This window comes from Mustela nigripes, chromosome 2 (assembly GCF_022355385.1).
Source record: "Mustela nigripes isolate SB6536 chromosome 2, MUSNIG.SB6536, whole genome shotgun sequence".
Taxonomy (NCBI): domain Eukaryota; kingdom Metazoa; phylum Chordata; class Mammalia; order Carnivora; family Mustelidae; genus Mustela; species Mustela nigripes.
Genome location: NC_081558.1, coordinates 1,149,532 through 1,175,866, shown reverse-complemented (window position 1 = coordinate 1,175,866; position 26,335 = coordinate 1,149,532). Strand labels below are relative to the sequence as shown.

Genomic DNA, 26,335 nt, shown 5'->3' with positions numbered 1-26,335 from the left:
AGGCCGGGCTCCTGGGGTCCAAGGCCAGCCCACAGGTCCACTTTTGTGGAACTGAGTCGGTTCCCGCTCCCTGCAGCCAGGCCCTGCCCCCGCTATGGGGCAGGGATGCGGACTGGCACATTCGCATATTCCAGAAGCGGACACTGAGCTTTATTTATAAAGGGGAGGTGACTTGCTCGTGTCTGGGCCGTGGCAGGAGTTCTGCAACCCCAGCTGGGGCGAGTCAAAGCACACTCTCGGGATGCTGTGAGCTCCGGGGGATCCCAAGGCCAGAAAACGTGTGAGGGGCAGCCCGTGAGCAGACACCCAACAGAAGCTCCTGGGTGGGACCCCCCTCACCCAGCGGGCCCCCATCCTCTGAGAACAGACCCCAGCCACCAGGGCTCTACCATGTGGCCCCAGGCTGCTTCTGATTGGCCCAGAGCAAGCCCATCTGCGGTGACTCTTGGGTTCCCGAGAGGAGGGGTCCCTGCCTGCCTGTGCCCAGGAGACCCAGATGGTGGTCTCCTGCTCGTGTGTGTCTGCCTCCCGCAGTGCCGAGACACACTGGGGTGAGCACGCGCCGGGGCACCCAGGCCTCCCGGGACCCTCCCAGCGGAAACCAGGGCAGGGGATGTGCAATGTGCCACGGCCACCAAAGATCCCAGCCGAGGAGCTCCTTCACTCCTAGGGGCCAAGGCCTGGGCAAGTTAGAGAATTGAGCGGTGCCACCCCCCAAAATTCACATCCACCTGGAACCTCAAATGGGACCTTATTTGGAAATAGGGTCTTTGCACTGGTGAATTCAGAGGAGGTCATACTGTGTGAGGGTGGGCTCTATGTCAATGGCTGGTGTCCTCATAAGACAACACATGGGGCACCTGGGTGGCTCGCTCAGTGAAGCGTGGGACTCAGAGGGGGCTCAGGTCATGATCTCGGAGGCGGAGTCGTAGGATCGAGCCCAGCATGGGGCTCTGCGCTCAGCACAGAGTGTGCTGGAGATGCTCACCGTCCACCCCTTCCCCACTCATACACTCTCTAAATATATATATATTTTTTTAATGGAAGAGAGGGGCGCCCAGGTGGCGCAGTGGGTTAAAACTCTGCCTTCGGCTCAGGTAGTGATCCCAGCGTCCTGGGATCAGCCCACTGGGCTCTCTGCTGGGGTGGCGGGGGGAGCCTGCTTCCCCTCCCCAGCCCACCCCTGCCTCTCTGCCTACTTGTGGTCTCTGTCCGTCAAATAAATAAATAGAATCCTTTTCTTAAAAATGGAAGAGAACAAACAGCGGACACTGGAGGGGTCAGCCACAGACCGAGGGGCTCCTGGAGCCCCCGGACGGAGCATGGACCCGGCGACACCTTGATTTCAGGCTCTGGGCTCCAGAATTTAGGAGGATGAGTTGTTTCGGGCCACACAGTCTGCGATACTTGAACGTGGCAGTCCCAGGAAACCCCTGTAGACGTGGACCCAGACTGGCCACTGTTAGGGATTGAACGGTGGTTCCCACAAAGGTATGTGGAGATCCCAGCTCCCGGCGTCTGTCGGAGACAAGGGGTCACAGGGCTGGCTCCTGCTGGGGGAAAACCTGTCCCAGGTCCCCCAGCTTCTCAGGGCTTCCCCCTGCCTGTCTGGGCCCACATGTCCCCTTCCTATTATCATACTGGATTGGGACCACGCTACGCCTTATGGCCTCACCTTACCTTGGAAAAGTACTCCTTCGGTGACCACTTCTAAAGAAGGTCACCTCCTGGGGTCCCGGGGGGGCTGGGACTTCAACATAAAAGAACCCAGCTCACCTCGTCAGAAAACGCAGAGGCGCGCGCACAGCGCAGCGCACACCTCGCTCCACCAGAGGGCAGGGCCCAGGCCCTCCGACCCCCAGACACGGACGGACAGCCGGGGACCGGTCTGTGCCTTCCGGAGGGTCGCAGGGGACTGAGCCCCGCCTGCCCGCGGCCATGACCTGCCCACTGATGCCTCCCCACAGACCCCCTCGCTCTGGTCTCCCTGACACCTTCTGTCCCCACTCTTCACGGTGGGCCCAAAGAGCTCCCAACAGAGAATCCAGCCGCCCTTTCCGTAAAAATGAAAAGAATGCCACTCATCCCTTTCTCTAAAAAACGTTATTTTTTAATGTTGAAGTATAATGAACATTTTTAGATGACATTAAGAAACGTTTTTAAATTGTCTTGAACACTAACCTAGTGTTAGGATTCGGCTAGGACAGGCAGGGAGGGCCCTTCCTTGGAGCTTGCCGCAGGGACACCGCCCCATGGACACGGTCCTCTTGCAAGCCAGGCCCCCCAGACAAGGGAGCACGGAGCCCCGGGGGCCGTGGTCCTTGGGACACCAGCATCACCCCACTGCAGACCCCGGGCTCTGCCCTCCGGAAGGGGGGGAGGCACCCGCGGTTTAAGCCCTACCTGTGGTTCTGTGACGCGGTCACCCGCACAACGGGTCCCAGTCTCTCAACTCCGGCCCCAAGCTGCGTCCTTCCAGCCCCCGGGAGCCGAGGGCGCACACATTCCCCCCTTCTTGCTGTTGTCAGTCTGGTCTCCCCACCCAGCCCAGGGCAACCTGCTCTCCGTCCATCCATGCACTCAGGGGTCCCACACATGGACAGGTGCGTCCCCACGGCACAGCATACCCCGGCACCCTGTTTCGTTGCCCTAGCATCTGCTGGGAGCCTCGGGAGGGCGTGGCCCCAGGAGAGTCGCAGGGGTGGTTCCTGCTGGGGGAGAACCGGTCCCAGGCACCCAAGCTTCACGGGGCGGGGCAGGGGGTAAGGGGGTCACTGGTCACCTTGGCATGCTGTAGAAGCATCAGCCCCGTCTCCACGGGGTTTCTCCTACATTGTTTTAGGGCCCACCTGACTTCAGGGTGACCTCACCTTAACTAAGTACCCCTGCAACCACCCCATTTCCAGACAATTTCCCATTTTGAGCTGCTGGGCACTAGGACATCAACACACAAATCTGTGGGGGGCGGGAACAAGGCAGCCCAGGCCATCTGCTTGGGGCTCGGTGGGGTTCTCTGTGGATCTGGTCTCCTGTGCTGGCGAAGTGTCCCGTGGAGAAGGACTCCCGCCCTCCCGCCGTGTCCATGCGGGGTGTCCACGCCAGGAGCCCCAGGAGGCTCTCCCGTTCCTCTTCCTGCCACATCTACCATTACCTTCTCTTCAAAGTGAGCGATGCTGGTTTCTCATTTTCTGCACAATTCCCTTTTCAAGTTAAAGAGCGGGGCATAAAACAGCGAGTGGACTGAAACGAGAAGCACAGAGGACACGCACCATGGTGGCTCGCGGACCGCTGGGGTGCGGCTGTGCGGGGCAGGGTCCACAGGCAGGGGCGGCATGGGGTGGCTAGGGCAGCGGGCCGTGCACCCCTAACAGCCCCGCAGAGGCTCCGTGATGCAGGACGGACTACGGGACTGACTTCCAGGATCCTCTCCCGTAACATACCCATTACGGAGTAACAAAGGTGCCTGCGTGCGGGCTTCCTACCGTGGGCCACACCTGCTCCGCAGGCTACCCTGCCCCACGGTCAGTGCAGTGTGTGCCTGTCGCAGAGGCTGGCTTGGGGTCGTTTGGGGGATACCCATGGCTTGAGACCTAAGGGGACCCAGGCCTGGGTGCATTTGCAGGGACCACGGCTGCCTTTGGACACCACGTGGTGCTTGGCACAAGGAGCTGAAGCAAGCAGGCGTGGGTGTGGAGAGCACAGAACGAGCCCGGCTGGCCGGGGCTGCTGGGGGGCCGGCGTCCGGCGCGGCAGTGTGTGATGCAGAGGGCCCCTGTCCTACCCCAGGGCGGCCAGCCAGGGGCCGAGGGGTAGCACTCGGGGTGCCTGGGGAGCCTGGCCAGAAAGGGCTGGGGGGCTGCCAGGGCCTGTCTGGCCTGTCCGCACGCAAGAGCGCTGCCCGAGATGCCCACGGGGTGCTCGGTCCTTTGTCTCAGGAGCTACAGGGTCAGAGGGGGAAAAGTGACGTTTCGATGAGATTCCTCACTAAGGCACAGATTTCGCACAACTTCTTTCCTTCTTCAAGGCCAAGCTCCTGAGAAATTCCGTCTCCCGCTTCCTGCAGCTCGGGAGGGGCTGTGTGGCCGCAGGCTCCAGGCAGCCGGCCCAGGCGGTGGCCCCCATCCTCCCCCAGAGGGGTTCCACCCCAGGTTCCGGATCTCGACAGATGTCTGCTCCACGTTCGCAGGAGGAGGGCCGCTGCGGGCAGGCCGGCCAACGGCCCTGCACAGAGCCCAAGGGGCAGATGGACAGACAGACAGGGGCTCAGACCACGGCACCCAGGCGGCTGGCGGACTCCGCAGGACTGTGCACAGGAGCTCTCTGGCTGCAGGCGGACCGGGACACAGAGGACAAGAACACGGAGGAGCTGGCCAAGCGTCGCCTGTAGGGACAGGAATCGAGGGGACGAGAAGGGCCGAGGGGCGCCCGGCGGAGCCCCGCTCTGCGCCGTCAGCTCCAGAAGGCAGGCAGCGGGCCTGCTGCCCTTCCTCATCGGGGAGGCCTGCAGTGGGCGCCGTGGAGACCTCCGCGGGAGACAGCGTCCTCCTGCCGGGCAGCGGAGGCCGGGCAGCTTCCGGGCGCCGCTCGCAAGGACGGCCGCTCCCGGAGGTGAGAGGCGCGCGTGTGGGTCTCTGGGTGCGCGCGGGTGCCGCTGCCCTGGCCGGGGAGGGGAGAGGGCAGTGGGGGTGGCCAGGCAGGGAGGCGGCCAGCTCCTCTAAGGCCACTGGCTGCCAGCCGCCGGGTAGCTGGGCACAGTGGGATACTCGGGCAGGCTGTTCCCCGAGAAGTTGTTGTACTGAGCCTCCCGGGACGGTGGGTTCCGCCACGCGCCTGTGTTCCACTCAGTCTGCGCCTTCTGGAAGCTTCCGCCAGCCCCCCGGTAGATCCTGTGCACCTACAGGCACAGAGGCAGAGAGAATCCAAACTGAGTCTGTGGCAGGTGACAAGACCCGCTTGTGTTCACGGCAGGACCTCTCGCAGGAGTCACAGAAGCCACAGAAACAGCTCCCCGGACGCGTCAGAAAACGCCAGAGCCGACATGGCGGCCTCGGAGGGCGCCAGCCTGATTCACCGCCACGGTCCCCCCGCTGCTGCCGTGTGTGGCCGCCAGCACTGCTCTCCTGCCCTGCTCTGGGGCCGGGCTCTTGGGCCGCCTGACGCGGGCGCCCTGCACCCCACGCCCTCTCTGTGGCCCATGGTCTCCTAGCCAGAGACCGCCAGGAAGGACTGACTCCCCACGACAGCGCAAGGAACGTGGGCCAGGGCTGGAAGCTCTAGAAATTCTGGAAAACTCAGCAGGCGAAAACTGGCATTTCAACTGGATGCTCTGCTGACCGGTGGAGCGAACCCCGTCGCTCACGGGGATCCTCCTGCTGCTCCGTGACTCTTAAATACCCTCTCTGCGCTCTCAGTGAGGGGGGGGGGGACAGACAGAGAGCTCGCACAGACAGCTGGGGCCCGCCCTCCGGAGCCCGCCCTCCCCACCGGCCACTTGTGAGGATGGCCCTCCGCGGCATCTGGAACCGGACTGCGGGCTCCGGCCAGCCTCAGCCACCCGACCCTGCTGGGGGGCTCGGGTCCCCGAACCATCTGTGTGGACGCGAGGCTCGAGCTGAGCACCTGCTCCCCTCCCCGAGTCGGGGTTCCTGGCCTGAGCCAAGCAGACGGGCCCGCGAGACCGACCCCGTGGAGAACCCGGCACTGGGTCTCTGCCAGCCCCCGGAGACCACAGCACACACGCACGGTGCTGTCTCGTTTGGGGGGAAACTAAGCGTGTCCTGTGGGACACCCCAGGAGAAGGCTCTGGAAGCTCCTGCCGAGTGTCCCCGCCCCCCACACCCCTGGCCTGAGCTCATTTTGCTTCCTGTCCTCTGTCTGTATAAACCACAGCCATAGGAAAACCATCTGCTGCGCTCTGGGGTCCTCCCGGTACACCCCTGCACCTGGGCCTGGGGACGGACACAGGCGTGGTGTCGTTGCTTAGGAAGAACACACTCTATTTGAGTCCATGCATCTTTCCTTTCTGGCCCCACAGGCGCCTTCAGTTAGCATCTACTTTCTAATTTCCGATGTTTGCAGCTGCGCGAAAGTCCCTGGTTGCAAACATCGCCCCGCGCGGACTCGATCCCGGAACCACGTTCAGGTTCACTCGCCATGCGTCTGCGCGCACACTCGTGGGTCCCACAGGTCCCTCCACACCCCCCCGACTGTCCACACAGCTGAAAGCATTTGGGGTGCACACGGGGCAGGGGGTGCGGAACAATGCTTCTGTGTTCGTTCCCAGACAGCCAGGTGCAGGGGCTCAGGCCTGGTGTCCCCCGCGGCCGCGTGCCTGCCGGCTTCCACGGGGCTGCACGGTGACCATTCTGCCGCAGTCTCCGAGCGCCCGGAGCCGTCCTGCCCGTGGGAACTTTCCGTGGCGGTGGAGACGGCCCACCAGCCCCACACAGCCAGCAAGCACCCGAGATGAGGTGGGTGTGGTAGACGCCCGCCAATTTTTACTTTTACTTAATCTCAATTTAACTGTACTTGGCGGCCAGCATCCAGCGGCGCCCAAATTGGGCAGCGTGGAGCACACCCCGGGCCACGCATGTGCTGGGGGCTCTGGCATATGGTGTCCCCGAAGGCAGATGTGGCCATCAGCGGCCTCCACTATGCTGTTCCCCCAAGCCTGCTTGAGTAACGGTCAGCTCGTTCCCGGACACTCAGTCTCTCGCTCCTTAAACGGGGATGAGACGAGCTCCCGGGGCTCGGGGGCTAGGGTGATGGCATGCATGGGAAGATGCTAGAAGTCTCCGAACCCAGAGGACTTACCTTGATGATTGCAATGGCCATCATGGCAGCGGACATGGAGAACATGATGGCTGGGAGCAGCATGACCACAGCAGCCCCGACACTGGTCTGGAAGAACCCGACTGCCGCCAGCCAACCACTACAAGGGGCCAAAGAGAGCGAGCATGGGTGCCAGCACATCCACCAAACAAGGAGCCCAGTATCCTCCATATGTAAAGATCACCAACAAATCAACAAGAAAAAAAATAAACAACTAACAGGGAAATGGGTGATTGGTATGGGGACTTGCAGGGAACAATGAACACACAAAAAGACGCTCAAACCCAGCAACAAGGAACACACGCTAGAACGAAGTCGCTGCATTCCCCTGCCACACAGGCAAGCGTGGCGTGTGCAAGGGGCTGTGGAGAGAAGCCCTGCCCTGGAGGGAGCGTGGCCCTATGCGGGGCAGCAGCAGTTACCACACTAAGCTCTACGCGCTCATGGCCGCACCCAGCTCTCGTGCTCCTAAGAATTTACACCACAGAATCACGAGTCACCATGAAAAGCCAGGGGGCCCTAAACGTTCACCGGCTGGAGAGAACACAGATGCCTGGTGTGCCACAGCCTCACGATGGATGCTGAGGTGGTGTGCAGGAAGCGAGAGGGCAGAAGAGTTAAAGAGCCCTCGGTACAGCAGGACCGCGTGAGGCATGTTCTGTCCCAAGCACATGTGGACACACATCTGCACCTGCCTCTAGGGCCGAGAGGCAGGAAATGACGTGCTTCAGGGACGTAGAAGACCAAGCAGGAGCCGGGAAGTCAGGACTCGTCCGTGGCTGCCAGCTACCCCACATGCCCCGTTCAGGCCCTCCAGCTGCTCCGCGGGCAGCCCGGTGTTCCACGGGCCAGCCAGCCAGGCATGCCGGGTCCAGGCCCCCGCGGTCACATGTGCCCCCGCGGTCACACGTGCCCTGCCACCTACAGCCCTGCGGCAGTGCCCCTGAGAAGCAGAAGGCTGCGTCCCGCCGCCCCCATACGAGCCTCGCCGTGCCCCACGCAGGAGGCCGAGCCCCGGGTCTCCAGAGGCCGCCTGCGCCTGTCGTCGAGTGTCCTTGCGTCTCGGGCAGCAGGGTGGGCGCTGGCGCAGGAACACGCGTGGTTTTCTCGGAAGCGTGCTCCGGGGACCGCGTCACGTTCTCAGCAAAAGGGAAGCCGCAAGTCCTCCCAACCCAAGTATGTGACACGGGGGCGGCCGAGGAGCCGGAGCCGCAGGCTCACTCTGTGCTGGGCACTAGGGACAGACCTGCCACCCGCTCCCACTCAGTAGGGGGCTGGGAAAGCCACTGGGGAGGGCACCTCGGCCGGGCAGGGGACGCAGTGTGGGGCCGAGCCAGGCGGCTGGATGGCCCAGGCGGGCGACGGGTGGTCGGAGGCTCCTGGGAGGGGAAGAAATGCTGGCGCGGCAGTGGGGGAGAGTCACCCTCGGGACCAGTGTCCTCCCAGCAGGTCTGCGGCCCGGAAAGAGGGGTCAGGCAGGCAGGGTCCCAGCCTGAGGTCTGCGGTCTCTGGGGGAGGTGAAGGCACGCGCAGGCAGGAATGCGGGCCGGGGGACCTGCTCCACGGCCCCAGCCTCCCCGCAGGACCAGGACGGAGAAACATCTCATGTATGGGTGACCACCCAGGCTCCAGGGACAGTAGGGGACACACTGGTCTCCATCAGCTACAACTCGATGAACGACAGAGCCTGCCACGAGCCGTCCAGGTCAGGAAGAGGCCAGGGCGTCCACGGTGGCAGCGGGGAGGAGCCGGAGGGCAGGGCTCAGGGAGGGGACGAGGGGCGCCGGGGGCTCCCGCGGGGGGGGGGGGCCCGGGGGGGGGGAGAACATGGCGTGAGAGACGGAGCGGAGACTCCCCAGATGTGCAGCCCCGCCACCAGCACACACGCGAGACATGGAGACACGTGTCACCACTGTGTCAACAAGGGCAGGCAGCTCGCATAGAGCAACCCCCGACGCTGGTGGGCACGGACGGAAGCACACAGCATGCCCCCCACGCACAGCAGTGTCCCCGGCACCAGCAGGAGCGAGGCCTCCACACGCTGCCCCAGGGCCCGACCCCGAGCCCACGACGCTCAGGGAGGGACCCAGACACAGGAGGCCCCACGGGGTGTGAGTCCACGCGTGTGACACGCCCAGACCAGGCTCCTCCACGGACGGGAAGGGGGCTCGTGGGGGCAGGAGGCTGGTGAGGGGGTGACGGCTGACGGGGACGGGGCTGCCTCGGGGAGATGAAACCTTCCTCAACTAAACAGAAATGACGGGTGCACACTCTTGAGGGTACACGAAAGCCACCAAGCTGTCTACCGTGAGAGTGAATTTCTGGCCTGTGACGGGGGGCTCACTACCGCCGTTACTCTAAAAACCAAACTGCAATTGGACAGCCACATGCAGAAAAATGAAACCAGACCATGTCCTTACTCCACACACGGAAACAGACTCCGAATGGATGAAAGACCTCGGCGTGAGGCAGGAATTCACCCCAATCCTTGAGAACACAGGCAGCGACCTCTTCGACCTCAGCCGCACCAACTTCTTCCTAGGAACAGCACCAAAGGCCAGGGAAGCCAGGGCAAAAAGGAACTCTTGGGACTTCATCGAGATCAAGAGCTTTTGCACAGTGGAGGAAACAGTCAATAAAACCAAAAGACAACGGAACGGGAGAAGATACTCGCAAACGACATACCCGATAAAGGGCTAGTGTCCAAAATCTATAAAGAGCTTAGAAAATTCAACACCCAGAGAACAAAAAATCCAATCAAGAAAGGGGCAGAAGACATGAACAGACATTTCTGAGACAGCCAGATGGCCAACAGACACATGAAGAAGTGCTCCACATCACTCGGCGTCAGGGACATACAGATCAAAACCACAGCGAAGGGGCGCCTGGGTGGCTCAGTGGGTTAAAGCCTCTGCCTTCGGCTCAGGTCATGGTCTCAGGGTCCTGGATCGAGCCCCGCATAGGGCTCTCTGCTCAGTGGGGAGCCTGCTTCCTCCTCTCTCTCTGCCTGCCTCTCTGCCTACTTGTGATCTCTGTCAAATAAATAAATAAAATCCTAAAAAAACAAAACAAAAAAAACCCACATTGAGATGCCACCTCACACCGGTCAGAATGGCTAAAATTAACCAGTCAGGCAACAACAGATGCTGGCGAGGATGCGGAGAAAGGGGAGTCTCCTGCACCGTGGGTGGGAACGCACGCCGGTGCGGCCACTGTGGACAACAGCACGGAGGTTCCTCAAAAACTTGAAAAACAGAGCTACCCTACGACCCAGCAATCGCACTACTAGGTATTTACCCTAAAGATACTAACGTAGTGATCCGAAGGGGCACGTGCACCCGAATGTTCACAGCAGCGAAGTCCACAAGAGGCAAACTATGGAGAGAGCCTAGATGTCCATCAGCAGATGAACGGATAAAAAAGATGTGGTATTTATATACAACGGACTCCCACGCGGCCTTCAAAAGAAATGAAATCTTGCAATGACGTGGATGGAACTAGAGGGTATTATGCTGAGCGAAGTCAGTCAATCGGAGAAAAACAATTATCATCGGATCCCCCTGATGTGGGAAAGGTGAGAGGGACTGTGGGGGCCTGGGGGCAAGGAAGGGAACCATGAAACACGATGGGACCGGAGAGAGACCAACCATCAGACGTTTTAAAGATTCTATTTATTTATTGGACAGACAGAGATCACGAGGAGGCAGAGAGGCAGGCAGAGAGAGAGGGGGAAGCAGGCTCCCCGCGGAGCAGAGAGCCCGATGCGGGGCTCGATCCCAGGACCCTGAGATCATGACCTGAGCCGAAGGCAGAGGCTTTAACCCACTGAGCCACCGGGTGCCCCTCATAAGAGACCCTTGATCTCACAAAACAAACAGAGGGTTGCAGGGCTGAGGTGGGGAGGAGGAGGGGGATGGGGTTTGGACCTTGGGGAGGGTATGTACTATGGTGAGTGCTGCCCAGTGTGTGAGCCTGACCATTCACAGACCTGTGCCCCTGAAGCAAATAACACGTTATATGTTAATAAGAAATTAAAATTTTTTTTTAATTTTAAAAAATTGACATAAATACTATAAAAATGAAAAAACAAAACAGCAAATCAAACTCCGGAAGCGCAGGGCAAGGAAGCCTCCGTTCCCACAAACGAGCTGGAAAGGGAGGGCGGGCGCGGGGCAGAGCCCGGGGAGGGCCGGCCCCGGAAGCGCGCACACCCCACGGGCACAGGCAGCCGACCCGAACGTAGTTAAACCCCACGTGGGAACAGAAGGGCACCCGTGGCCACGTGGGGCTGCCGACGATGGCCCAGCGGACGGCAGCGCGGCACCCGTGCGGGCCTCCAGCAGCGGCAGAGGCCTGTCCGAGGCCCACGGGCGCGACGGCCACAGGCGCACCACCCTTCTCTCCGCTTCCCTGGAAACCCCAAAGAGGCCCAACACAGAAACCCTACTGGGGGCGCCTGGTGGGCCCGGCTGCTCCCAGTCTTCGGGTTCCTTCCCACCATCTCCCCGCTGTGGGGACAGGCCGGTCCCCTCCCCCGGTTTGCCCCAGGGCTCAGGGCCGGCCCCAGAGCCTCCCCGTCTCTGCGCTCCCTCCGCAGTCCTACCCGGGGGGCTCCCGGAGCAGTCTGGGGGGCTGGGGGCAGGGACAGGGCCCAGCCCAAGGGTGGACCCGTCCGAACCCTACGGCGGCGCCCAGGCCTGGAGCACGCGCCAGAGACCCAAAGGACACGGGATGCAGAGCACACGACTAGCCTCTTTCAGCCTCCTCTGCCCCTCCGTGGGACGGTCCCGCCTTTCCTGACCTCGGCCAGGTGACGGCCAAGCACATGCAGCTGCCGCCCCCGAGGGGGTCCTCCCCAGGCTGCGCGTCAGAGGCGTGATCGCAAACCCCCTCGCCAAAGAGAGCGCTTAGAAAAAAAGATAAACTATAACTTAAAGAGCTTTTTATAAAACTCTTTGAATTGAGAAGTGGGCTCCACACCCACACGGGGCTGGAACCCACGAGGCGTCGCAAGCCCCCCCGAGCGAGCCAGCCAGGCGCCCCGAAAACGCCGAGTAAAGGAGCAAGAACGAAAGCCAGAGGAGGGCGCGGAGGGGTCGAGGCCAGCTTCCCAGACACGAAGCAGCACCGGGGTCTGGACAGACACGTACGAACGAAGGACACTCGTGTGTCTCAGAGTCCTTTTCCTCTCCAGGCCCCCAGGGAGGCGTTCGCAGAAATGCCCCGTGTGGGAGCGACAGACCCTTAGGATGCTGGGCAGGCAGGGGCGCCCCGAGACCACCCCCCGAGGAAAACCGCACAGCTGGCCGCTGTGTGTTCCGTCAGAAGGCCAAGACCAGGGACGGCCACACTTGCAGCCGCAGATACCCGTCCCCTGGCGGTGGGCCACCAGGGACCAGAGGGGCGCAGTCACCCTGGGCTGGGCTCCCAAAGGGAATGTGGGTCGGCAGACCAGCACCCCAGGGTCCCCATTCCCTGCACCGAGCCCCGGGGAGGCCAAGGAGCTCGGTGGGATCCCAGCCACCCCAACGAACGTTCCAAGAAGGCAGAGCCAGGAGGACCCCAATGACAGCCCTTCACCACCTGCACGGGCCCAGCGCCCAGCAACAGAACGGGAGCAGCGACAGCCGTCCGTGAGAGCAGACAGGCCTGGAGCCACACGCTGGGTGCTGTGCCCCCTCCCTCCCCCTCCGGTCCTTCAGGACAGGAACCGCTTCAGAGCGGCTCTCTGTCCCGGCTCCCCAGCTGGTTGGTCACCTGTCCCCAGCCCTGCCTGGCCAGCACTCCAGCAGGGACAGAGACTACCGTCCTCTCTCTACAAGCCGGCCCCTGGGGACAACGTGGAAACCGGGGTGGGATGACACTGGACGGAAAAGAGCTCACACGGAGGGCCGGAGCCCGCCCCCCCACCGGCCGGCTCGCGAGGCTGGCCCTCCGCGGCATCTGGAACCGGACTGCGGGCTCTGGCCAGCCTCGCTGCTGGGGGGCTCAGGTCTGAACCGTCTGTGCAGATGCGAGGCTCGGGCTGAGCATCTGCTCCCCTCCCCGAGCCAGGCTGACGGGCCCACGAGACCAACCCCGCGGAGAACCCGGCGCTGGGTCTCTGCCAGCCCCTGGAGACCACAGCACACACGCACGGCGCGCTCTCGTTTGGAGGGAACTAAGCGTGTCCTGTGGGACACCCCGGGAGAAGGCTCTGGAAGCTCCCGCCTGGTGTCCCCGCCCCCCACGCCCCTGCCCTGAGCTCACTTTGGTTCCTGTCCTCTGTCCTCTGTCTGTATAAACCATGGCCATGGGAAAACCATCTGCTGGGCCCTGAGGTCCTCCTGGCACACCCCTGCACCTGGGACCCCAATGACAGCCCTTCACCGGTCCTCCAGACCCAGATCTGGGAGGAACCCGAAACCAAGGGTCCACGCGGAGCTCATCTGCTCAGCAGGCAGGAAAGAAGCAACACCAGGAAGCCCCGGGGAGGCTCTTCGGGAAACAATCCCAGGTGAGAGCAAAAGGTGACTCGCGGACTTTGTAACGGGGAGCAGAACACACAGGAGGGGACGGACACCAGGAAGGCGCTGAGGGGCAGGCCAGGAGGCCACGAACACCCCAAGGGATGCCAACTGAGAGGCCAACGGGGCACACCTGAGCAGAGACAGGCTTCCAGACCCCCGACAAAGCCGAGCACACACACCAGCAGCCTCGAGCAGCCCACGGGACACTCCACGCCAAAGACACGACCTGCGACCAGCTAGCAGCCCCACAGGCACCCACATTCTCGTCCTGGGAGCTGGGACGTGTCCCTTCGCAGAGCAGAGGGGACCTCATCAGGGCCCCGAGCTGGGGGTGACCCTGGGTTCCTGGGGCGCCCGGCGTCCTCACCAGGTCCTCACGAGAGGGAGGCAGAGGGCGGGGGTCCCAGAGACGGGCAGACCCGGCGCTGCTGGCGGGGAGGATGGAGGGGGCCGCAGGCCAGGAAAGGGCAGGAGCCGGGTCTTCCTGGGGCCCCGGGGGACCAGCCCTGCCAGCACCAGGGTTTTGGCCTCATGAGGCCCACGTCAGACTCCTGACCCCAGAATTGTGAAATGAGTCTGCTTAAGTCGCTAAGTTTGTCCTAACTTGTGACGGCAGCTGCAGACCTGGGTATAAACCTTAAAAGACAAAAAGCCTAGCTCTCTCCTGACAGCAGGGTCACAGACAGCTGTCCTGGGGGGCCTCTTGCTGTCCGTGGAGCCACTCCTCCCGGACACACCCCCAGGGACACACCTATCAGCCTCCCGGAGGAGCTGGGAGTGCGTCCCAGGCAGGACCCTCGGGGCAGGCCCCGGGTGGGCACAGGCAGCAGACCCCAGCCCCAGCCCTCCAGGGCCACCAGAGTACTCACACGCCCTCACACCCTGGGAGGCTGGAGCCGCACCCGCCCCACAGGGACCGCGTTGTCACCCCCCTCCCCAAGGGGACCGCGCCACCCCCGCGCAGCAGCCTGGCACCCGGCTCACCATGCGCCCCATCCCGCAAAGCCGACGGCCTGGATGACGGTCAGGACAAACTGGGCTCCGAAGATGAAGAAGAAGGCCATGAAGTTGAAGGAGCTGTCGGCGCTGCAGAGGGAGAGAGCACAGCCGTCACGCAGGCCGCGTGCGCACGGCGGGACCGAGGAGGTGCCGGCCCCAGCGCACCAACGCACGGGGACTCCGACCGGGCGGGGACTCCACGGGCCACACCGGCCTCTCCGGGAAAAACTGCTGTCCCCGGACAGAGTCCCGGCTGCAGAGGAACAGAGGGGTTTCACGGTGAGCGACGACGCCCACAAGGTTGCTGAAGAGTGACCCGGGGAGGAAGCGTGTCACAGACTTAGGGCGCCCCGTAGGCTCTGCGGAAGACACGGACGGTTGCCAATGGGGCCGTGGCACAGGCGACCTCCAGGTCACTGAAGGAGCACGGGGCCTGCAGGACCCCGAGGGCCGCGGGAGGAGGCAGGGCGCTCTCAGGCCGTCCGCACGCCGCAAGCATTGCTGAGCGAGGCTGCCTGAGCTGGCCCAGAACCCAGAAGAACGGCTCCTTCCAGCTTCGGCAGCCGGGTGGGTCTCTAGTTCTTACGCCCCCACCCCGGAGGGCCTCGGGGAGCTGGCAGAGTCCCTGAGCCCGGGATTCGGGAACCATCAAGGGGCAAACACGGCAGGTCCTGAGGAACAGGGGGCCTGCTGGGGTGAAGGTCCACAGAAGCCTAGAGCTGCTTGCGAACACCCAGTGCATCCCCCGCACACAGGAGTGTCCCTTGGCCCCCGGCAGGAGCGAGGCGCCACCACGCACTGCCCCGGGGACGACCCCGAGCCCACAACGCTCAGGGAAGGAACCAGACACAGAAGGCCCCACGGGGTGTGAGTCCACGCGTGTGACACGCCCAGATGAGGCCCCTCCATGGATGGGGACGGGGCTCGTAGGGGTGGGGCTGGGGTGATGGCTGATGGGACAGGGCTGCCTGGGGGCTGAGGGAATGTTCTGGAACTATACAGAGTGATGGTGCCACAACCTTCTGAAGACACCAGAAATGCTGACACGAGAGGGTGGGCGGCTACGGGAACGGCCTCTCGATTCAATCCCTACAGGACAAACCAGACCACCCTTGCCGGCGTCTAGATGGCCACCCCGGACAGAAGCCGTCCCCCGACCCCACCGGACCGTCCCAGACACGGACGTCTGAGGACGCAGGCCCCGAGCACACAGGGTCGCGCGACTGGCCGTCCCCTGCGCCGGCCGGGCCCGCACTCACCGGAAGGCCTTGTAGGCCGGCCGGAACCAGCACACGTAGCCGCAGGGGGAGAAGAGCAGCAGCCACAGCAAGGCCAGGCCGAAGTTGGCTCCCGAGCCGCCTCCAATCCACCAGGCCAGGCAGGCCACGAGGTTCACCACCAGCGTGGCACAGTAGACTGGGGAGGGGGCGGAGGGTGAGTGGGCTCCAGGGCAGCGGGCCTGGGTGCCTCCCACCCCGGGGAAAGCAGGGCCGGGCTCTGGTCAGCACGGGCGTCGCAGAGCCAGACGAGGGCTCAGAACACATCACTGTCAGAAAGGCGAGGCTGAGCCCAAAATCCGCGCTCCCGCCGCCGCCTGAGGATGCGACCAAGTTCATGGTGGGGCTGTCCCCGGCCGGGGTCAGAGGGGTGCAGGGAGGCCCGGCCCCGCCCCGGGCCCGCCCCCAACCCACCCGCTCACACAGCCACAGCCCCGCCCCGGGCCCGCCCCCGCCCCGGCCCCGCCCCGCTAGCGCAGCCACAGCCCCGCCCCCGCCCCGCCCCGCTAGCGCAGCCACAGCCCCGCCCCGCCCCGCCCCGCCCCGCCCCGCCCCGCTAGCGCAGCCACAGCCACAGCCCCGGGCCCGCCCCGCCCCCGCCCCGCCCCGCCCCCGCCCGCTCACACAGCCACAGCCGGTAGATCCTCTTCACCAGGAGCTGGTGCTCGATGGGGATCTCGTCCGAGAAGTTCTGGTAGAAACAGGGCTTCAGGGGGATAAACCTGGGCAGCGGCGGGAAGTTGTTCTCCTTTTCTGCAGGGACACAAAACACCAAGGAACGATACCAGGCGGGGGGCCTCAGTGACCGCCCCAAACATGTCCCCATCCCTGTCAACCTGCAGACGTGTCCCCTCCCGCGACAGAGGGGACCTCGTCAGGGCCGCGAGCCGGGGGTGACCCTGTGTTCCCGGGATGCCCGGCGTCCTCACCAGGTCCTCACGAGAGGGAGGCAGAGGGCGGGGGTCCCGGAGACAGGCAGACCCCGCGCTGCCGGCGGGGAGGATGGAGGGGGCCGCGGGCCAGGAAAGGGCGGGAGCCGGTCTCCCTGAGCCCCGGGGGGGACCAGCCCTGCCCGCGCTGGGGTTTTAGGACTCCTGACTTCACAACATGAGATGATAAATGTGGGTTGTTTTTTTTTTTAAGATTTTATTAGAGAAAGAGAAGCATAGGCGGAGGGGGAGAGGGAGAAGCAGGCTCCCCAGCGAGCAGGGAGCCCGATGCGGGGCTCCATCCCAGGACCCCGGGATCATGACCTGAGCTGAAGGCAGCCGTCTCACCGATGGAGCCACCAGGCGCCCCGGTGAACGTGGTTCAACCCCCTCGGCTGTGGCAATCCAGAAGAGCAGCTGGAGAGACACGCAGAGCCCAAGGCTGCCAGCACCCCACGCCATAGAACATTCTGGCACTCCAAAGGCACGCGCTTCCTGGGGCAGCTCAGACACATGCCCACCAGCCCCGGGTTCCAACCACAGCACTTTAGCCTCTCTGAGTCCTGGAGCCCAGAAGTCTGAGCTCAGGCTGTGGTGGGGCCGCGCCGCCCCGGGGGCTCCACAGGAGGGTCCCTCCTGCCTCACCCAGCTCCTGGGGCTGCAGGCAGCCCTTGGCGTGCGGCCACATGGCCTGCGTCAGTGACAAATGGCCATCTCCCATGTCCTTATGGGAACACCCGCCACCGCATCACGGCTACCCTATCTAGTGTGACACCCTCTCCACTAACTACACCCACAGCGGCTCTGCTTCCAAACACGACCCTGCTTCACAGGTGTGAGAAGACGGGACGTGTCTTCCAGGGACAGGGTTTAGCCTGAGCACGGCATGGTCCACGCCACCCTCAGCCTTTGGAAGACGTCACCTCTGTGGCCGGACGCCTCCTGAGCACCTCGGAGGGCCAGGCCGTGAACCGAAGCCAGAGGGGGGCTGCCTTCCTGGCGGGGGGACGCTGACAGTAATCACAGTGACTGAGCAAGAGGGGCGAGCCAGGAAATGCTGCGGGGGGTGGTGGTTAGCTGTGCTCCACCGGGAGGGCCGGGGCGCCTGGCTGGCTCAGTCTGCTGAGCATCTGACTCTTGGTCTCAGCTCTCGATCTCGCGGTGGTGAGTTCGAGCCCTGCACTGTGCTCTACGCCGGGCGTGGAGCTCACCCGGAAAGAGCCGTCAGGTGAGCCCCGCCTGCTAAGTGTCTGCCCGAGGCTCAGGTCATGATCCCGCATCCTGGGATCGAGCCTCACTCGGAGGAGCCTGCTTCTCTCTGCCCCTCTCCCCTGCTTGTGTGCTCCAACAAATAACATCTTAAAAAAAAAAAAAAAAAGTTGGTACTTAAACGGAGACTCCAGGAAGTGAAAAGGAGAGGCCCTGGGCTCCGGAGGAGGGCGTCGTGGGTGCGGATGGAGAGGCAGCGGGAGCCCGGGGACCAGGGAAGGGTGGAGAGGCTGAGACGGAGGCAAACTGCACCTTACTGGCCGCAGAGCCCTGAGGCATGACCACAGGAGGCAGGAAGCCACGGGTACCAAGCCTGAGCAGAGAGAGGAGCTGATCCTGCTCTGAACTCAGCCTCTGTGATCAGGTGTGGGAGAAGGGCCCCAGCACGGGCCCCCAGCTTCCATGCCACAGTCCCTGGTCGCCACCCTTCACGGTTCCTGCCCAAGGCCCCAACAAGGACCCCACCCGGCCCCCCGCCCAGCTGCTCCCTGGGCCACCAGCACCTCTCTCCTTCCTGGATGTCCAACCCCCACCCCTCCTGCCGCCCACAGCAAGACAGAGTGACGCTTCCCGTGGTCAGGCTGCGGCCCAGAGGTGAAAACCCCCACCAAATCACATCCCTTTGAAACCCTATTTTCTTGGCAAATAAGAAACCCTGGGACACGTTCTGTGTAGACTCGGCCCTCAGGAGCCTGGGTTCAAATCCCAGTGCCACCAGCAGCCGGATGACCTCAAGCACCCAGCGCCCCACCCCGCCCTCCACCCGAGGACGGGGGCGAAGCTGAAGCTAACTACACACACAGGGCAGGGGTGAACGTGGGCGGACGGTGCGCACTCCGGCCCCGCCGTGGCCTTGGGGCCCCCTCACTGTACCTGCACATCCCACCCCCCCTTCTGAGAGGGACGAGGTGGGCACGCCTGTGACAGAGTGAGTGACACACGCAGGCATGAACCCAGACGCCCAAACCTCACACCTCCCGGTGATGTCCACGACCAAATGGGCCCCGGGGCAGAGAGCCTGGGGCAAGCGGACAACCCCCACAGAAACCGGCATCGCCCTCCCGTCCGCTCAGAGCGAGGAACGGACCCCAACACCCTCCACGGGAGGAAGAGAGCGGCGTGTGCCCCTGGGGAGGTTGTCAGGGTGGGTCTGGACACTAGGGGACCCCTCCCACAGGACCCCCCCACCGCAGGACCTCTGGGTGAGACTCACCAGACATTTCCGCTGTGACAACTGGGCGGGACAGAAGCCTAGGGCCACCTGGAGGGGAGACAGCCACAGTCAGGAGGTCCCTCAAGGCTGCTGGGGGACCCCGACCCCAGCTGCACGCTCAGCAGCAACCCCGGCTAGAGGCCTCAGCTCCAGGCTGTCCCGGGGGCTTCCGTGCTCTGGTCCCAAAGCGCACCCCAAACCGGTCAGGCCCGCCCCACGAGCCGCCTGCAGAGCCTCCCGGGCAGCGTCCGTGCTGGCAGAATGGGGGTCGGCCTGCTGCCCCAACACACAGCCGGCCAGAACCAACATGTTCCTGGGACCCCGTGGACCCACACCACCTCCCTGTCCCCCCCAACCCCCAAGCTCCCTCTTTATCCATGAATAGCTCCGAGCACCTCCTCAGCGCCGCTGAGAACTGGGTCCACGCTCAGTGCTGAGTGACATCGCACGAGTCGCATGGCCTCTGTGGTCTGCACCCTTGCCCCTGCAAGCCTGACGAAGCTAAGGGCCTCACAGCGACCTGAGGCAACTGGGGACGCTACTGGCAACTGGGGACGCAGCTGGCCACTGGCAGCCCTTTCTACACGGAACCAGGGGAGCTGGCATCACGGAGGAGCCTCGCGGAGCAAGCTGCCACCAACACGTACACCTGTGGGGACTCTGCCGGTCCCCTGAGGGCCCTACGGGTGGGCACGGCCATCACCAGGACAGAAGCTAGGCTCACAGGGCCGTGCCCAGAGCCCACCCAGGCCTCACCGTCCCCAACACTGAGAACCTACAGACAGCTCCCAGACGCACGTTCGAGGTGACAAGGTTCCACTGACACTGAGCTCCCACAGTCCACTCCCCACACCCCCGGGATACCCTCTGGTCCGGCCCAGCCCAGCCCTCCGTGCCCACATACCGGGTGGGCTCACAGACCCACGGCACTGCCCATCCGTGGCACTGGCCTGCAGGCAGACCCCCTCCCCTGCCCTGTGCCTGTGGGCTGGGCGGGGGGGGGGGGGGCTGGGGCAGACCCCCGGGCTCCAGGGGAAGCTCAGAGCAGGGATGAACTAGGCCCCACAGGGACCCCAAATCTGCACACGCTGGTTCTACTAACTGCTCTGGGGAAGACCCCCAGCTGGCCCCATCTGAAGCACGGGAAACGGGACTGCGACCAGAAGCAGCCATTCAGGGAACGGAGTACAGGCCACCCCCGCCCTGTGTCAACACCCCAGGGCCAGCTCCACCCTTCCAGAACCAGGACACAGGCCAGGAGGTGCCCCCTAGGCCAGCACGTGTCCCCCACATGGCTCAGGAGCTCCCCTTCCCGCATATAAACCCCAAACCTTGACAAAAGTGGTCACCTGATCCAAGGACCCTTGCCTACCACGGTCCCCGCCTCTGTCAACAGACACCAACCTGGTTTGGGGCTATTTATTTTCACAAGCAGAGCCGTTTCCAGACCCAGAACAAAGGGGATCCTGTCCCAGCGGACCCTCGGGCTTGGGGCAAGAGGTGGCTGGAGAAGGAAGTCCGAGGGCCCAGCCCCCTGCCCAGGCTGGACTGCACGAAGCTCAAGCCCGGGGAAAAGCTCCGTTGGGGCAGGAACGTGTCCCCACATGCCAGCAGAACAGTGAGAGGCGGAGGCCTGGCGCTGCAGTCTGAGGGAGCCGAGCTGCCGTTGCCTAGGAGTCAGGGTCCAGCCGGCGGCACTGGGCCTCCAGGACCCCACGGAACACCTGGAAGCGGTGGTTGAGGTCGGGCCGGGCGTGGATGCGGAAACGGGTGCCCAGGGCGCCGTCGGGCGAGGGGGCGCCGTAGAAGACGCGCTGCACACGCGAGTGCACCAGGGCCATGGCGCACATGGCACAGGGCTCGCGGGTGACGTACAGGTCATAGCCCGTGCACACATAGGGGAGGCTGTCCGTGCACGCGTCCCCGTCCTCGTCCAGCTTGCGCACAGAGCCCACACGGACAGCCTGGGGGGCACCGGCCGGGGCGAAGGAGCAGGCGGGGAAGGGGCCGAGGTCATAGGCGCCACGGCCCTGGCCCTGAGCCACCAGGTCAATACACACCATGGTGGCGTGCAGCAGGGGGCGGGCTCTGCTGCTGCAGTCATGGCCCGTGGCCAGCACGCGGCCAGAGGACGGGTCCACCACCACGGCTCCCACCGCCCTGAGGCCCCTGGCGGCTGCCTGGTGCGCTGCCCACACGGCCCGCTCCATGTGGGCCTGCATCGCCGTGCGCTCCTGCGCCGAGAACAGCCGCCCGGCCAAGGCGCGTGTCACCTGCCTATCCTCGTGGAAGGACGTGGGCCAGTAGGCACGCGCCTCCTCGAACTGGCCTCTGGTCAGGGGTGGCCGGGCTGGCACAGGCACCAGGAAGGGCTGTCCCAGGCCACGAGGGTCCACGGCCGGCTGCGGGAGGAGCTCGGCGAGCGACCTGGCCCCGGCGGCTGGCCCCGCCAGGCACAGCAGCATCTCGAGCGCATGCGGGCCGGCGCGGCGGCTGGGCCGCACCCTCTTCAGGTGAGGCTGCGCGGGCAGTGGGTGCACGGCTGACACCTCCTTGAGAAGCCGCGACGTTTGCCGCTTGTCCAGGATGGGCGCAGCGTAGGCCAGTACCAGCTCCACGTCCCTGGACTGCTGCTCGGACAGGACCGGGACGGCTTGCCACGGCTCGGGCTCGGGCTCCGGGCTCCCAGTGTTGCCGTCCACACGCTGCTCCCCAAGGCCCGGGGCTGCCTCCATCCTCGGCACGGCTCCGACTGTGGGAGACAGAGACCGGAGCAGACATTCATCCGTCGGCTGCAGAGGCCCCGGCAGAGCGCAGCAATCCGACCCAGGTCCCGGGAGCGTGCGGAATCCAAAGGCTCGTCCGAGTCCGCGCACACGGAGTGCACCGGTGGCCGCGCTCGGGCTCACATCCCGCCAAGTCCTGGTCTGCAGAACTCAGCCCAGCACTGACCTTCTGTCTCCCTGGGGCACGGGCTACTGTGGACATGCACGCCAGGTCTCACCCAGTGAGAAAAAGACCACAGACGGTCTCAGGACTCGTCTTCACGCCGGCCGGTTGCCAGGTCCCAGCACTCATTCCCCCTGCCTCTCTGCGCTTTGGGAACGGCGGCTTCTAGAACGTGTAACATCACGTCCGGACCTTGCATCGTGCCCCTGGTGGTCGGGACCGCCACGGATAAGGTCAGACCCCAATTCCTGGTCATCTCGACGCGACTGTGGGGGGTCCTTGCTGCCCCCACGTGCCCACACCACACAGCCGGCTGGCATCCGGGGCAGACTGGCCCCCTTCTCTGTGGATAGGGAAGGGCTGGAATCCCCTCTGACAACCGGGGGCTTCCATGTCTCACAACACGCCTCCCAGCCCACTCCTCGGCCACCCCTAACCGAGGGTGTTCATCAGCCAGCCCCGCTGGGAGGCACAGGACAGCCTCACCCTCCAGGCTATGTCCTGAGCTCATGATACACGTCGGGTCAGCACGCAGAGCCCGGGTGCTGCCGGCAGCCACGAGGGACTGGAAGGCGCAGAAGGCCTCCCAGCACACGCACAGCACCGTGCCAGGCAGGGCCCACAGCAGGGCCCACGGAGCCGACTCTAAATCGCCCCCAGCACACGCCACGCCCAGGACCCCACAGCCCGCACGGACCCCGAAAGCTCCAGGTCTCCACAGCAAAACACGCGCCCCACCTGCCCCACTGAGAGTACAACTCTGATGAAAACAGAACAGCCAACAAGTAAGGAAGCCTACCCCGGGACGCTGCCGGCCGGGGTGCCAGCCCCTAGGCAGGGTGGCAAAGCCCCAGCGTCTCTGTCGGACCTGCGGCTGCTCCACTCCACACCCAGCCACGCACCTGGAGCTCCGAGAACACACGTTCACGACGAAGAGCACACGAGGGCTCTCAGCAGAGCCTTCAGGGCACCCGGAACGCGGACACGGCCCAAGCGTCCTTCGATGGATAAGTGGAGACACACAGTGGGGCCCCCATACACGGGAGCAGCTCCTGACCGCCAGCAGGTAGGTTTGAGGTGTCCCCATGCACCCTGGGGACAGACCCCGAGCCCACAACACTCAGGGAGGAAACCAGACACAGAAGGCCACACGGGCTGAGTCCACGCGTGTGACACACCCAGACCGGGCTCCTCCACGGACAGGAAGGGGGCTCGTGGAGGGTAAGAAGTGACTACGAATGGGGATGGAGCTTTTCTGGGGGTGGGTGGAGTGTTCAGGAACAAGACTGTGATGATGGTTCCACAACCCCATAAAAGTCCTAAAAACCACAGATCGGTCCATTTTATTTTTTTTTTAAAGATTTTATTTATTTATTTGACAGAGAAAGATCACAAGTAGGCAGAGAGGCAGGCAGAGAGAGAGAGGAGGAAGCAGGCTCCCTGCTGAGCAGAGAGCCCGACGCGGGACTCGATCCCAGCACCCTGAGATCACAACCCAAGCCGAAGGCAGCGGCTTAACCCACTGAGCCACCCAGGTGCCCAGATCGGTCCATTTTAAATGGGTGAACTGCCCCTCGGTGAAGCCACTAACAAAAAGGGAGGGGTGAGGGCACCGGGCAGTTGCCAAGTCAGCAGACTCCAAACAAGGCCCTAGGCCTCGGATGACAGCTGCTGGTACTGCAGCCGCCACGTGTCCTCCCAGTGACCCAGAAGGGAGCTCGGGGGCTGGCCCCTTTCTGCAGGACAAGCCGAGGCTCTGTGAGCTGGAAGGACTTCCTGGAGCCACCAGGCAGGGAAGGCGGAGTCGGGATCCGACCAGCTCTCGGGCTGCCTCCGGGCCATTCCACAGATAAGGAGTGAACAGCTTCTGGAGACCAGGTCCCCGCCTGAGCTCCCAAGCCCAACGTCCAGAGGGCAGCGCCAGTCCAGTGGCAAACAGGGTCCGCGCACCAGGGCTGTTTCAGCCAGCAGGGACGTGCAGCGGGCTGGAGGCCTCTGGGGCACCCGGCTCCTCTCTCATCCCCGAAGCTTGAGATCAAGGCCCGGCTCCAGGCACCCAGCCGCCCCCACACCCCCCGCACACCATCTGCTATGCTCACGCAGCTCAGTGCCAACCCTGGCCCGTCCGGGGGCAGCCACAGCCGGCTCAGAACCGACGATGCAGGGTCCCAGTGCCTCTGCCTCAGGCACTAAGTCCTAGACCAGGAGGAGGGAGCCTCAACTGCACATGGGAGCCCCCACAGGTGGGCCAGGGACATAAGACCCTAACACAAGTGTCCGGCAGCTTAGGATTACCCGCCCCCCCCCCCGTGTCGCCCCACCACAGAAGGGGTGCCCTGGAAGTCCCGAAGACTCTGGTGCTCAAGGGAATCAGGAAATGGCACTGATTCAGGCAGCGGAGTCTCCCTGCAGGCAACACCCAGTAAACTCAGGCTCGACGCCCCGTCTCCCCACTGGATTAGGAAGGCAGGCCAGAAGCCGGGTGTGAACCCCGGGGCCCCAGGCCTAAGCCCCAGCCTCAACGTCCCCCTCTGAAAAACGGGAATCCAACACCATGACGCGGGGCGGTCGGAGGCAGAAAGGGACGAAACCCACACGAGACCCCACAACGGCCCGGGTCCAGTGATGCCCGGGGTCGGGGGTGGGTGGGTGGAGACGGTGGGTGAGTCAAGGAGGGCTCCTCGGAGGCGGTGACCCGCAGCTGGCCCCGGAACGCAGGCAGCCCTGAACAGGACAGCCAGGGCTGGAGTCCCAGGCCCGCCCGCAGCGCGCGAGGTGCTGGTTCGGTGCTGGTTCCGAGGGCGGAACCCGGGCGGCTCCTGGCCCAGCGCGGAGGCGGGGAGCTGCCACCTGCACCCGAACGAGCTCCCCGCTGCTGATACGGAGTTCTCCGACGGCGGGGCGTCCGAGGGGTTCGGGCGCGCGGGGTGCAGCCCGGGCCAGGCCAGGCCGAGCCCCGGGCCACGCACGCTGTCGGTAAGCGCCAGGGCAGCGCGGGTTTACGACGTGGAGAGGCCTGCAGGGGCGGGGCGCCAGCACGCGCGGGACCCGGAGGCGGGGGCTGGCCGCGATGACCCCGGGCACGCGCGCGGGGGTTGGGGGGCGAGCGGAGCCGCCGGGCGTACGGGGCCTCCAGCCCGCGGCCGCAGGGGCGCGCGCACGCGCACAAGGCCGACGGCGGGGCAGCGGCGGCCGGCGGCCCGACCGCCCCACGCGCACGCGCAACGCGCCGATGCCCCCGGCAGCCTCCTGGCGCCGGGCACGGCCGGCGTTCCCCGCCAGCCGAGATACGCTTTCCCCCGCGCCCGTCACCACCCCGGCGCGCCGTCCGTGGGAGCCGGGGCCGCGAGAGCCGAGACCCCGGGACCCCGCGCTTACCTGAAGAACCGCACGCGAGCGCAGCGCCTCCCAAGGCTTAGCAACCGACCGCCTGCCCCGCCTCCGCCCGGGCCGCGGGGCACGACGGGAGCGTAGTTCCAGGGGCGGGGTCGGCGCGGCACAGGGGCGGGGACCGGGACTACAATCCCCACAAGGCTGCGCGCCGGGCCGCGGAGCACCGCCCATCTCCCGAGCGCCGCTCCCGAGACACGCGGGAGCGCGGGGAGAGCTGAGTTGAGGGTTCGAGACCCTACTGGGCGGAGGGGACAAGGGGACGGCGGGGGCCGTTGGGGAAATTGGACGAGGGAGACAGAGGCAGAGGCGGACCCGACACCCAGTTGGCTGCTGCCGCGTGGCTTCAGAAGGGCTGTCCTCAGGGACCGGGGTGGGGGTCAGCCTCGCATAGTGGCCCGGGATTGGGCGATGGTTGGCCTCGGTGTTCCCGTCTGTACAGCGGGCCAAAGGGGCCTCTTGGCCCTTTTCGCCAAAACGTGCTAATTGCAGGAGCAGCTCCAGGTGTTCGTCGTGGTGAAACCCTGAGCCCAGCGGTTCTGCACGTCGGGCGACGTCTGGGGACCTCCGCGGCGGCGGGGGCGGGGGCGGGGATGCGCGCGCGGCGCCCGAGCCGGCGGCCGGGGGGTCCCTCGGCGCCCGGTGCCGCGGCGCGCAGGTTGGGGGACCCGGGCGGCGCCCGGTGCTGAGCCCGAGGGAAGTCCGGATCTCGAAGCGCCCCGAGGGGGGCATTTCCCGTGTCCTCCGTCTGCCTGTTTCCCGCCTGCGGGAGCCCGGGAGCCCCGGGTCGGCCGGGAGGGGCGGCCCCCCGCCTCCGCGGGTTCCTGCCGCCCCGGCCCGCGTCCCAGGCTCAACCCCGCAGGGCCCCCGTCCGACCCCGCCGATTCCCGTCGGCGGCGAAGCGTCCCCCCCTGCCCCGGTGTATTCGCGGGAAACACGTTCGCTCCGGCCGGTCCCCTTCCTTTCCGC

General features: G+C 64.8%; 2 protein-coding genes across 4 annotated transcripts; both read right to left on the bottom strand.

Annotated features, from left to right (window-relative positions):
- Nucleotides 1-2,088: 2,088 nt before the first annotated feature.
- On the bottom strand, nucleotides 2,089-25,438 carry SCAMP4 (secretory carrier membrane protein 4). 2 transcript variants are annotated; one of them, XM_059388541.1, is made up of 7 exons: nucleotides 25,355-25,438; nucleotides 19,028-19,075; nucleotides 16,241-16,369; nucleotides 15,599-15,755; nucleotides 14,325-14,426; nucleotides 6,814-6,931; nucleotides 2,089-4,894 (listed from the first exon to the last, which is right to left on the bottom strand). In XM_059388541.1, exons 2-7 carry the CDS (start codon nucleotides 19,032-19,034, stop codon nucleotides 4,715-4,717), a joined length of 693 nt encoding a protein of 230 aa, XP_059244524.1. In that variant the 5' UTR covers nucleotides 19,035-19,075; nucleotides 25,355-25,438; the 3' UTR covers nucleotides 2,089-4,714. The 2 variants fall into 2 exon arrangements, with proteins under 2 accessions (XP_059244524.1, XP_059244523.1); XM_059388540.1 differs by lacking the exon at nucleotides 25,355-25,438 and adding an exon at nucleotides 20,432-20,633.
- Nucleotides 20,691-25,440, bottom strand: ADAT3 (adenosine deaminase tRNA specific 3). Of its 2 annotated transcripts, none has more exons than XM_059388538.1 (2): nucleotides 25,355-25,440; nucleotides 20,691-21,779 (listed from the first exon to the last, which is right to left on the bottom strand). In XM_059388538.1, exon 2 carries the CDS (start codon nucleotides 21,760-21,762, stop codon nucleotides 20,698-20,700), a length of 1,065 nt encoding a protein of 354 aa, XP_059244521.1. In that variant the 5' UTR covers nucleotides 21,763-21,779; nucleotides 25,355-25,440; the 3' UTR covers nucleotides 20,691-20,697. The 2 variants fall into 2 exon arrangements, with proteins under 2 accessions (XP_059244521.1, XP_059244522.1); XM_059388539.1 differs by lacking the exon at nucleotides 25,355-25,440 and adding an exon at nucleotides 22,032-22,056.
- Nucleotides 25,441-26,335: the final 895 nt, after the last annotated feature.

Coding starts and splice junctions, on each gene's coding strand:
- SCAMP4 (XM_059388540.1), bottom strand. CDS start 20,633: ATGTGGGGACACGTTCCTGCCCCAACGGAGCTTTTCCCCGGGCTTGAG. Junction 19,076..20,431: donor AATAAATAGCCCCAAACCAG/GTTGGTGTCTGT, acceptor TCTCCCCTCCAG/GTGGCCCTAGGCTTCTGTCC. Junction 16,370..19,027: donor TGTCACAGCGGAAATGTCTG/GTGAGTCTCACC, acceptor GTGTCCCTGCAG/AAAAGGAGAACAACTTCCCG.
- ADAT3 (XM_059388538.1), bottom strand. CDS start 21,762: ATGGAGGCAGCCCCGGGCCTTGGGGAGCAGCGTGTGGACGGCAACACT.